The 13,378-nt window shown below is 40.9% G+C and overlaps 1 protein-coding gene across 1 annotated transcript in view; it reads left to right on the forward strand.

Moving 5' to 3' along the window:
- Positions 1-13,378, forward strand: part of LOC310874545 (transmembrane protein 150A-like) — a 21,649-nt gene continuing 8,271 nt past the window's right edge. Inside the window, exons 1-6 of the mRNA XM_083787404.1 lie at positions 1-250; positions 615-698; positions 1,119-1,240; positions 5,477-5,524; positions 8,187-8,273; positions 11,113-11,180. Of these exons, the coding sequence (XP_083643530.1) occupies positions 1,176-1,240; positions 5,477-5,524; positions 8,187-8,273; positions 11,113-11,180 (268 nt within the window). The 5' untranslated portion in view covers positions 1-250; positions 615-698; positions 1,119-1,175. The remainder of the gene's footprint in view (positions 251-614; positions 699-1,118; positions 1,241-5,476; positions 5,525-8,186; positions 8,274-11,112; positions 11,181-13,378) is intronic.

Genomic DNA, 13,378 nt, shown 5'->3' on the forward strand with positions numbered 1-13,378 from the left:
GTCTCCACGTAGGGCCATAACAAACAGGTCTGAGAGGTAGACGGCATGAATGAAAAACGGGAATATACCGTAGGCTACAATTACAATCTCAAACAGCCACAATTCAAGGAACGAGAATCAGCTTGAATTTGCTCATGGATGTAAAATTACAATGAAAAGAGCTTGGACTTTAAATCACTTCTTCAGGAAAACATTTTCTCGGGGTTGGGGGAACCTGAGATGAAGAGCGGAGTTTCAGACTTTTTAAGAGGTAATGGTATAGTAGGCTACGTATAGCCAGTGCCACTTAAGTTATTTACCTTGATAGGACGTACGTCCAACCCAGTTAAATATCTATCTCTTATTTAGATTATCTGTATAAATACATTTCTCACCTGAGAATCTAACGCGTTTTATAAAGTATGAATGAGTAGGCCTATATTGTTTATCCATTATCAGCTTGCCCTGGACATAATATGCATCATCTTATTCTTATTGGAATGTTGAATGCAGATGTAGACAGATATGTATACGCATGTGTCCGTATCCGTATACAATGGCTACCGTTTATCATGTTGTCCAGTTGTTAATTTCTAAGGTAGCATCTGAGTTGACATTGGTTATATCTCCAACAGGCTACCAGGGGGCGCTATCTCAAACAGCTAACATGCGCAACTGGCTGTTCTCCCGAACAGCCACTGTGTCTGTGACTATCTGAGGTGAACAATATTCTTCATATTAATATTAAAAAATAAACTAACTAAATTGCATGCCATAAAACTTTGGTAGAAGTAAATTAGCCTCTGTTAAAAAATAAACAAAATAAAACCAACATTGGCTACTTGGCTGCAGACACAAGAACATTCTGCCAGAATTATGACATTGCAATGAACACATAATGCAATGGTTTAACATTTTTCTACAATATTTCAACATATTTATTAATATTTTCCAAATTAATAGTAGCCTACATGTTACAGCAACAAAATGTGGGAACTGGGAAGTGCAACAAGTGTGTTGAGATGCCCTGCTCTCCTACTGTCATCGGTATATGGCTGTTCTTTATTTATCATTATTTTGTGAAGTCTGAATGACTAATTAGACTAATGTCTAACTTGTCTTACTAATATTTTGTAAAGGTGGAGAAAACATCTGGAGTTGTTTGTAGTGTCCAGGAGGAGAAACAGATCATCAATATGTCACTGTGGATGATCCTTCCTGCCAGTCTACCTATCATCACCATTACTGGAATATGGGTTGTGTAAGTATGATAATTGTTGCCCATTCTTTGTGCGTGCGCTTTGCTTATGTGTCCATTCTTTGACATGAATCAAAACACCAAATGCAACCTGCACCAAAAGACAACCACAGCACATTTTCGCTTAGTGTCAACTGGCAAGGCACTGGGTTCAAACCTGTAAGCAGCTTTCTATGTAGAGTTTGCATGTTTTGACTCCCTGTGTTCAGTTCACATTACACGGTTTTCTCTGTGTCCTCTAGTTTCCTCTCACACCAAACACAGCCATTAAACAAAAATGTTTGGTCAAACCACGTGACTTCCATTGGAAATGCATTGGGGCGGTGTCTCTTAGGTGTGAATGAGGCCTGCTTGAGTTGGTATCCGGGGCTGCCCGCAGTCCACTGCTCCTAAATCCTGATAGACGATATACGAGCTCACAACGCAATTACAGCGCAACACATTGTCTGAGCTTGTAGATCAACTATCTTTGTCTGTAACAGTGGCACGCAAATAAGTATAATCAGACATTTTGCTTAAACTAACCATGGCTATAATTAAATAATTTAAACAGATGGTCTCATTGGTCTCTCATGGTCTCTACTCTCTATAAACCTCTAACAGTGAAGATGCTATTCTGTGCACATTGATACTTTTGAGGAGAAACAAGTAATTTATTGCTATTCTGTAAAGTTGTGCAGGAGTACAGTCTAAAATTCCTTTTCCTAACTAGCAGTGGCTATGAATGTTTATTCACAGTTTCACACAGCTATTTCCTTCCAAGCACAACGCAATAACTTTGGCTTGTTAGCATGACTTGAAATAGAGAGTGCTTTTATTGTGGAAATGAGCAAGAGAAATACAGCATCTGTTGGTCAGCAGGTGGTGGGTTGACTCATAGGGGGGATATTTTAACACTGCAGTATTACAAGAAATATCTCTGACAGCAGGTAAAGCTGTATGTGAACACCCCACGGGCACGGACTGGGACAGGAAATCGGCCCTGGCATTTGTGGTCTTCACTGGCCCAAAGACGGTTTTTTATTACTCTTTCTTATTGTTTTGGCTCAGCCCTGGCACCATGATTGGCCAGCCCTCCTGCACATGCCGGAATCGCCAGACTGTCCAATCCGGGCCTGAGACCCCCAGACACAAAATAGGAAAGGTGAAAAAAAAAACGATTATTTATTTCCTATGAAGGGGAGGCAATAAGATAGATTGCGGATGTGCCTATAGTAATAATAAGATAAGACAGAGGAAGAGGAACGGAGAGAGCAACAGTCAAGTTGATGGTTTACTCTCCCTCCCACCAGCTGGGATGTGCTGGTGTTGGGCCAGAGGACTGCATGCCTGTGATCAGGTGGAATGCACAGCCCCAAGCCCAAAGACAGACAGACACCTGCACCCTTTAAGTTGACTTTTACCTGACTTCAACTCACAGAAGTAAAGTAATTTTAAGTCCCTATTTCCAACAGTTACTCAGCGATCTTGAATTATCTTTATTTTATTTAACCAGTAAAAACACATTGAGACATATGAGTCTCTTTTACAAGTATTGCAACGTTTTTCCTATAGTGAAACTATTTTGGGAAAAAAGAGGGAGATTTTTTAATGCTGTAGTATCAGTGTCATAAAGTATTATGAATTGTAGACTAGATACACATTCTTTTTTTTTACTCAATGTTGATTACTTTTTCAAATTTTACACCGAAAAATGTAAATACAAGATTAAGAATCAGACATACAAATAGACAACAAATGAAATAAAAACAAGACAAAAAGTGAATACAATGCAGTATGATACATTCTTTCGCTGTTATACAAGATACTGTACTTTACACAGTCAATATTTAAACCTCAGAGCAGCAGAGGATTACAGTGTGTTGTGTTGGTTCAAAGACTGTTTTCTCCCTCATCTATCTTGGAGAGGATAATGCATGTTTGAACTGCTTTCCTCTCATCTGGTTGTCTCACTGAATATATAGGAGTGTCATCTGCTCACCTGGAAACGTACTGAGTGAGAGACTGTTTACATAAACCCCCCCTTCCCCTTTGAGCTGAGAAAACAGAGGCATTCTTGGAATCTATTGGGATGTCAAGTCCAATCAGTCCATTGACCATATTCACAGTCACACCATTTTGCTTTTACGTCTTATTCAGACCGGGGTGGGGGAGGGTTAGGGACGGGTTGATTTTTCATCATTGACCAGTGTCCCCCAGGCCAGGGGTCTACTTTTCCCTCGACACCAAATCTCTTAGCCGAAAATAGGCTAAGTGTTGTGTAGATCTGCTATTTTTGCAGACTGTTCAGCCCAGAATAGGGAAGTATGTAGTTAAAAATATGACATTATAATCGCTTCAGCCTACGTGGATGTGTGGGGGCATTTCTGCCATGAGCTGGGAGCTTCCTGATTTGCAGGGGCAGTTCTTTCCACTTTGACCTATTTGTTTTTTTTTACTCCATTCCTTTCACCTGGTTCCTATAGTATGCTTGGCTGCATCTCTCTTTCTCTTTTAACCAATACATTCTTTCCTCTCCTCCCCCTTCCATCCCATTGTGTGACTGAGGTGACGGGTGACACTGTCTGATACTTCTCAACACTAAAGAAGAATCCCAACCTTTGGGAAGTGGCCACTAGACATAATTACTTTCACACAAGACATGGGCTAAAATCCCCAAGTTGACAATTTGTTATGCAGGCCAGCTTATGGCTGCACATGCCTCAATACCTGTTATTATGTACAGGCATACCTGTAGAATATATAGCGTGGCTACCCAGTGAAGCTTTCCTTAAATGGCCACTGACTGAGAGGAAATGCTTTAAACTGGAAGGGGTTGTCTTGGGACTTGGGTAACAGTGACGTGTTAAAGTGGAGTTTAACATAGTAGATTTTACATATAGATTATTACTGTCTGTTGGTAATCTATCTGTCCTCAAACATCCTCAAATACTGTAAAATTGCTCAGTAGTTGCATTTTAACTCTAGTCACCAACATGTCGCATAGCCAACCCTGAATAGATTTGATTGGTTTTCAGAGGCATGTCTGTTCACAGAAGTGAAAACACAACCTATTTTCGTTCACATGAGGGCAAATCAATAGATTTGACCTGAATGGTTCCGCATTATCAATCATCACCGGTGACCAATAGCCATGCTATGGTATGTTACACTGTCACATGTTTGAAGGTCCAGCTTTTGTACATTGACCAACATCAGCACATTGTTTGTCTTTATCAATCAGGCAGTCTATTCTTCAACACCAGGGATTACATTTCTCAATGGAAGAGTATCACCTCCAAGCACCAACCACTGTAGATTTTATTGACATACTGCAACTCTACCATAAAGGTTGTTTAAAATAACATTTTATTTATTAAAGGACGACTTCACCCATTTAATATTCAACCTATCTTTATAGAATTGGTAGTCACTATTACTTACTGTACAATTTACAATTTAGGCATTTAGCAGACGCTCTTAATCCAGAGCGATTTACATTTAAGCAAGAACAAAAGCATGGGAATACATCACATAAAAGCATTTATCATGAGACATGCGTAAGCTAAGAAGGTAACAGTGGAATATCTATATGATGAATATGTATGATAATATGGTACAATTATGCTCTAATCTGGGCCACTTTCAGACATGCATTGTATTATGGAAGTTTTCCGTAGTTCAAACAGAGGGGCAAGATAAACATGGTACCATATTAATATTATCATGAGAATTAACGAGGACCAATTATATGAAGACAGGTTGAAAATGGGTGAAGCCGTCCATTAAATCCTGGAGTGCACCTTCAACTGCTTCATGACTTACTTGACTTATTCTAGACTCCTAGGTGGAGCATACGGTTGCAATCACACCCTGCCAGCGGACTTAGTTTAGATGATGAGTGTGTGTATGTGGGATGTGAAAGACTGCCACACAGAGCCTGGCCTGGGATCAATCACATTAACTGCCCTCTTGAAAACCTCAAGTGACAGAATTCAAACAGACCCTTGATCAGTGACTGAAACAGTATTCCCTCTACCTGCGTAACCTGCCTTGCAGCTTAGCTTAGTATATTATAACAATGTTTTGTTGAGCACACAACACTCGGTAAACAAATATCGTTAGTTCTATACTGGTGGGTGTAACTACAATGTGCTATACCATAGTTATACACATCAAATTGTCACCCGTGATTCTATCTGGCACGTGAGATAACTGTTAAGCTCTTGAATTAATGATTCTGTTCTGTTATCTTGTCAGATACGCCATGGCCCTATACAACCAACATGTCTGCCCTGTGAATAACTGGTATGTATTCTATGCTTTCTGTCAGTATTGTAATATTGTTAATTTTTAATATATAAATGTCCGTCCGTCCGTCCGTCCGTCCGTCCGTCCGTCCGTCCGTCCGTGTACAGCTAATCTCCAGCACTGTTGTCCCGGCCGATTGCCAAACTCTGCACACATACTCCCTTGATGGCTTGAACGACTAACCTCTGCCCCAAATGTGTCAGAACGAGGGGCACTTGTTCTAGTTCTTATACTGTGTGTGACGGTCTTCTGACACCTGGCCACTTCTGTTTTCACTACTGACAATATAAAAATCAGAGCCAAGACTAATCATTGCTGCCAGTGCCATTCAGACAATGTGCAATAATGGAGTACTGTCAATGAATAGGAGACTGACTGGATGTATAGGAGACTGACTGGATGTATACTTAGTTCTAACAGTGAACCAAACTCCCAAGAAGTCTGTTTTCCATATTTGCAGTGCCTTCATTCATTTCTGGCTCTTAAATACAAATTGAATTGGGAATATGAGAAACATAATCAGTGGAACACCATCATCAGTTAAACACCATAGCAATCTTTTACATTTTCATACACTGCTTAATCTAAATATTGGAAGTAATTCATGAAGCTTAAAACGGATCAAATCAGGTACATTAAATCTGCTCAGTTTGATGGGGCGATTGTCCGCGAGGTGGATCAAACTCGTCAAAATAATTTAGGATTCTAGGAATCTTGCCTGTCCGTAAAAACCCACTAACTGATTACAATGAATTATTCATCTCCATTCTCCACACAGCAAAGGTTCGACAAAAGGCAGAAAAACAACTTTTTCCCAGGCGGTATGTTTGTTCAACACTGATTCAGGGAGAGAGGCAAATTGTGGCAGTGGTATAGTCCATCTTTTCTCAGCCTACAACAACACAGCCCCTTGCTAGACTTCCTGGGCAGCTCCCCAGTCAATACAGTGAGGCACCGCACAAGTGAGAGGGAAAGGAGAGGGGTGACTGGAGGGAGAGGTTGAAGATGGGGAGTAGGCATTAAGAAAAGTGGCATGGATGGACGGTGGACGCAGAAATGTTAAACTGACAAAGAGAGAAACGAGCTGAGAGAGAAAGAGTGCGAGGGAGGGAGGGATAGAGATTTGGAATACTGTAAATTGAGATGTTCTAGTAGTAAGGAATGCAAACAGAGTGCGGTTTAAATGAGAGGGGAATAGTAACGTGCAAGGGCAGCATTTACATTCAGTAAGGGAATTAATTGATTTATGTGGTAATAATTGGTATGTGAAAAGTAAACATGGATTAAAATCACCTGCTAGTCTCCTCCTATCCACAGACCCACCCCAATAGAGACCCAAGTAAGCAGAAGCCAAAACAAATTTATACAAATGTTTTGGCGAGGAAGCTCCCTAATACATGCAGTGTGCCAGAGCTATCAGTTGGACTCTTATCAGGAGCTGTCCTCCATCACTCAGACACCTGCGCCGAGTTTTCAGATTTTGACCTCCCTTACCTCACATCACATCCCTGTTCCATTTCTGCAGCCACAGTCAGGATGTTATAATGTATAGTGTCAAGTGACAGACATAATCATAACACCAGAATTGCAAGCCTCGGCCATTTATCACTCCCTGCTCCAAAAACGAACCTCCTTAAACAAACAGTTATGTATCGATCAATATCATTTTGGAACATGTTACCACCTCACATTAACATAACACAACATAAATTATCTTTCAAATATGCTTTAAAGGAACACTTGCTACAGCTGACCACATGACCATAATGTTATTCTCATTATGTTGCATTTAATTTTATAGAATAAATTGTAATTATGTATTTTCATGTATTTAACTTTGTTGAATGTATTTGTAATTACCGTATGTATTTTTTTTTTATGTATTTTATATGGACCCCAGGAAGATTAGCTGTCGCCACGGCGTCAGCTAATGGGGATCCATTCAATAAACAATAAACAGTATACATCATTAGACATACAAAATGACCCGGAAACATTTCAGGGCAATTTACTATTGTCCTTTAAGTCAAATAAGAGCCATGATGTGTTAGGTGCAGGATTCTAAGGGCCGATTCATACTCCTATTTTACCGCTGTTTCAGCGCTGTAGTGCCGAAATGATTTCGGCTCGTCAGAAATTTTTCAGTAGCACCGAAGAGCCGACTTTAGGACGGTACCCGCCCCCCCGAACCTCAAATGACGTCAAATTGTAGGCTCTACAGCGCCGAACCGACTTTTATTCGTCTCTAAAATAGGAGTATGAATCGGCCCTAATGCTGACACATTAACAGAGTTTTACTAAGTGAGTGTGTTTGCTTTGGCTGAACTCTGTTATAGAAAAGCATGCTGCGATACAGAGGAGGCATTGAGTGCGTAGGCGTAGGGAGTCAAAATGTAGCCTCAAATGAGGGTAAACATGAGAGTTTTGTAGCACTTTGTAGTACACAGAGAAGTCACTAAATGTGCCAGATGGTCTGTGTAGAGCTCAAAGTAACCAATTTGTCCCCGTAAACCTCATTCCAAAATGTGTGTGTGTGTGTGTGTGTGTGTGTGTGTGTGTGTGTGTTTGTGTGTGTGTGTGTGTGTGTGTGTGTGTGTGTGTGTGTGTGCGCGCGCGCGTGTGCGCATGCGTGCGTGCGTGCGTGCGTGTGTCCTTATAGGCATTATAATGAGTCTTGTGAGGAGCAGCTTCCATTACAGAGGGGTCCTGTGTTATGCTGTACGCTGGACAATGTACCGCTGATCAGGTTTGTGTCAAAGTTAAGACTTCATAGTATGCCACTGCAGTGTTTCCTCAGTGTTAACTTACTCAGAGGTAAATTAACTTTGATGTTTTTATTTTTACTTTCATTTATTGTTACTATGCTGTACCCTATACCCTAACCCTAACGGTCACATTGGTTTTACTTGAAGCAATGGGAACAATAGTTTCTCTTACTGACTGAGGTATCTTTAGTACTTTAGTATCCGACCTGTATTTCTTATTATTGCATTACATCACTAAATGCATCTATGCATGTTGGGAAGCTGTTCACAGCTGTGCATGCCGTTCCCCCATTTCTTTCACATTTTGCTGCATCCACCTTGATTGCGGAAATCCCATGAAATTATGGATTTCATTTGGACCAAACTGTTGGTTAGAAAGTTGGATACAGTGATTAACTGTTACACATGAAGCACTTTGGGAGCATACACACGCAGACAAAAAGTAATTTTGCCTGGTCTATTTCCCATTTCTCTTGAAATTGACAGCAGACCCGACTAAGCCTGGAATTTCCTCAATTTAGGGGCAAGGTAGCTTGGCCTTTGGTGGTTTCTTTTGCCTGGGCAGCAAGGCAATCGAATAAAACAATGATTTTCAGTCGTATTTTCACGATGTGCAACGAGTCTATCCATCTAGAAGAGGCTCTGACTGTTTGTATATATGTGTCTTTCTGTCTGCATGTGTTTTTCACATATGTTTTGAAATATGTCACTTTTATTTTATGATCAATGTCGATGGGGCTTTGATCAGGCTGAAACTTTGCCCACATTTGTAGATATGTCATAGACTTGAATGGCAATTGGGATTGGGGTTTTTGGACATAACATACACACAAAGTCAGTTGTTGTAGCGGTATAGCATCACTCAAAAATAAATATATGAAATAAATAAACAAATAAAGAGTTTATTTCACAAAACCGGTCACACTGTAGGCCAGGGGCACAGTGGCTATGGAATTCCTGCCCTGGTACTGTACATGCTATCTAAATCTTTCACATATTGAAACAATTTACACAAGCCTGTCAGCACAAACCTCACGGTAGTTTGTTATTTTTTCCACTGTGCCATATTGGTGCTGTCTAGTTCAGCATTCTGTTCTTTTTCCCTGTCATTTTGTAATCATGTGTACAACATTTAGCTACAATTGCTTGGCTATTGCTCAGTCTACCTTCTCTTTTGACCTTGAGAAGTTCACCCAGTCACAGATTTGTGGCACATCAAGATGAGTTTGATTGGAGGGTAAATGGTGCATTTATATAGCACCTTTGTGCATTACATTCACCAATTCACACACAGACGGTCGAGGACACCATCATGTGTCCTTCATACCAGGCTCAGAATTGAACCCTGCTCCTTTGGTTATTATGTGCACAGTGTTTCACTTGTCATTCTCCATTAAGAATTCAGAATCTCAACAAATACACTGGTGTCTAAAATCATATTGACAAGAGGCAGAGGAGAAAACGGTGAAATCAGCCATGTGGCACTGGGGCAGCTGCACAGGGTATGAAGGTTGTGGCCGCAGGGCATATCATAGCGAAAATGGCGGCCGTGGCCTTCATGGTCTTAATGGAATTCCTGCTCTGGACACTATCTTCCCCATACCCTGAATATGAAGTAAGCACAAATATATGGATAATGTGAGATATGCCCACACTTGACTTGTCCTGACTAGTAGACCGCCCTGCTGAGAGAGGATATGACCCATTCACCCCAACAGGAAGAGGGGCCTTTGTTTTGTTTCTCGAGAATCCTAGAAATGTCTTTGACATGTCACCACACTGAGGGGCTGTTATGTAAACAATAAATGCCTTCTTCAATGTGAAAAAACGTTTACAAAACAGTGAATGGCAGCCTGTCCAAAATGCCATACAAAATGCCATGTCCCTAACTCTAACCTCAAGCTTGTGAGATGTCGGAATAATGGGCCGTCAGACCACTGGGCAGTCCCGAGCACGTCTGCATGCTTGTTTGTGTACTGTATGTTAACTAATTATGCACAGGAGAATCATTGTATCATACACTAAATGGGTTAAAATTGCTCATGCATGTGCCCGCTGGCCTAGTGGTCCAGGCGCATGCCACATATATAGGCTCTGGCCTGACAGCATGTTATGTGTTCGAGTCCCGTTCATGACGACCTTTGCTGCATGTCTCTCCCCTTCTCTCTCTCCCTTTTTCCTGTCTGTCTTCATTGTAACTATCAATAAAGGCACAACAGCCAAAAACAAATCTTAAAAAAAAAAGAAAAAGAAAAATGTTATGGTTTGCATTTGAGATCCAGCTGAGTGGTCACGTTTTCATTGGCCTTTCTCAAGAGAAGGTTCCCAGCACTCATCTGTTTAAGGTGGCGTCCCTGCCAAACTCCTCCCCAGGGAAACATTTCCTGGACTTTTTTTAGTGCCACAAGAACAACTAACTGTTGTCTTTCCATGAAACCTAGTTTAAGGCATTTCTGCTATCTTATATTGTATACAGTGGAGGGATTTTTTGGGGGTTTTCTGTTGAGCAACATCTTAACAAGGCTGTATGACAAAGTATATATTAGCAGTAGCGTGAGCTGGAGAGCACACCTATCTCTTCTTCTCTGCAATTATATTGTTACAATAATATCAGGCCCCTTTTCCACCTAAGGGAATAGGGTAGTATAAGCGCAAATGTGCCCCACATCCTCAGCCAGTACAGTACCACTGGAAGACCACTGATCAAATAATAATATGGCTTATTCCGTATTCCCATAAATCCATTAAACCATCAAGATGTTCCACATTACACACTGATTTTATGATTTTCTATTCCCTTCTCTCTTGTTTCCATTGCAGTAAGTGTGGAACACTGCCCCCCGAGAGTTGCTTTTTCAGCCTCATATGCAGTACTGGATCCTTTATAGGTAAGTACACATATGCCAGAAATGGCTACATTCTTATTAACCCAACATATGCAGGACAGGTGGCAAGTTCTCAAACTTCTAGTTTGGAATTTCATCATAATTTCAGAGCTCCAATTTTCCCAGCCCTGAGCACGACTACCATTGTTGTAACAGAGTGGTCCTCTGTTACTTATGTTGCACAGCATATTGGCACTTTATTAACTTTCACAGTTGTATTTTGCAGTCATGATTTTATTGTTGCTAGCCAACTAGTTCCACCTGGGGAAATGCTTGGTGATTAACAAACATGAGGGGCAAGTGCAATGTGGGTTATAGATGCAATGTTTGGGAAGTGCAATAATGTGGAGTTCTATTGTTGAGGTTTGATTGAATGCCTAACATTGCCTGTGAAGTGTTTCAGTAAGGATTGGGCTGGACCATGTCAGGATAGCAGGGGGGGTTAAGATGTGCTGTTGTGATTGATTATTTATGTTGTAGTGTAAAGGACTTATTACATAACTTGTATAGTTCATGTAGTTCACAGAAACTTGTATGGTTTAAGGTTATTTATTTAAATATTTATGTGTATTTATTGTATGCTTATGCATTCATGGTATGTTCTCATTTGAAGACACCCCTGTAAATGGGATAGTCCATTCTCATTATCTCCAGCTGGGTATAAAAGGCTGCCAGTGAACTGAAGTCTGTGCTGGGAGTAGAGAGCTTCCTGCATTCATGCCAGTTGGTAGTGCTCCTTTGGTGAATAAACATACCATTGGTTAACCTTTACCAATGCTCTCTGTACTGTTTCTCCAGCCACTAACGCGGTCATTCCTACATTTGTAAGAAGGCCATTGTGAACACTGGCTGGATCATTATAAAAGTCTTTGTTTACGTTTCAACACATGAATGCATCTTTAATTATGCATGTCTGTTTGTATCATTTGTATGGATTCCTGCAGGCGTCCGTGTTTTAGTTTTTCCAGATTTTAACATTCTCATGGGGTTGGTATGTTGTAGTTGTAAAAAGGAGATCCAAGTTGTCTTGAATGCAGCATAATTCGTGGGTGCAGAAATGCTACAGCTAGACGTTGTGCTCTACTGTATATCAGTGGTTCCCAAACTTTTTCATGTCACGGACCCCCAAAATGATGCTCATTAGCCTGCAGACCCCCATAAGAGAAGATCTTTGCGTCTCTATCAACCATTTTCATTTCAAGGGCCCCCGGTTTGACCTGAATTAGCCTACGGCCCCCCCATTTAATGGCATTTTCTATCACTGGGACCCCAATATTGTAAAATCAAAGGTAATACCTCTGAGAGTGTACAAATGGAACCAAATGGAGCCGTCCATTTAGTTGCATTTGTACACTCTCAGAGTTCCAGACCCATAAGGGTCCATTTGGTTCATAACTATCATTTAGCTGGGGACCCCCTGGAACTCCCTCAAGGACCCCCCCCCCCCCACACACACACACACACTTTGGGAACCACTGCTCTATAGTACATTCACCTATAGTCCTACGGTGCCATTGCCATGTCTGGTGCTGTTCCTGGTTGAATGTGTGCATTTAAGACTTCGGCCTTGTTTTTCCAGCTGTGTCAGTGGTTGCCGCCAGGTCCCTGTGTTCCACATAATCCACTGCCGGGCTTCCTTTCAACTTTCTTTTCTTCTTAAATGCACCCTTATGTGTGCCTCCCATGAACTAAAAGCAACAGCCTGGCTGACTGACCACATGGTTAAAGCACTGCAGAGCCTGCTGGCTCTCAGGAAAGGTCCATTTGTGCCAAAACGACAAAGCTGCTGTGTTGATCCAGGGTCTGTCTGTTGGTTAGGTTTTTATTTATTTAAAATTCACTTTACAAAACTCTTTCAGCATTGCCGGAATTTAGTATTCAGCACAAATAAATATGGTATGCATTATGTATGTACCGTATGCATTAGGTATGGCCCTATGGTTGGGCTATTGGCATTTAACAATGCAATAGACTCTATTTAGACTCTATTTATAGAACCCATTTTCATACACATATACACTATTGAATAGAGTATTATGTGTATGAAAATGGGTTCTATTACCCTCACCTTTTGCACATATTCTGCCATTTTCAATTGTATGTATATTCCCAAAATGGTACGATCAGGGTTGCAAATCTTTTGTCATTTAAACCTGTTCCTTACCGTGGTCAGAGACACAGGTTTCATCAAAGTGATAATT

The sequence above is a fragment of the Protomyctophum parallelum genome, assembly GCF_964188405.1.
Source record: "Protomyctophum parallelum genome assembly, chromosome: 17".
NCBI classification, from domain to species: Eukaryota; Metazoa; Chordata; class Actinopteri; order Myctophiformes; family Myctophidae; genus Protomyctophum; species Protomyctophum parallelum.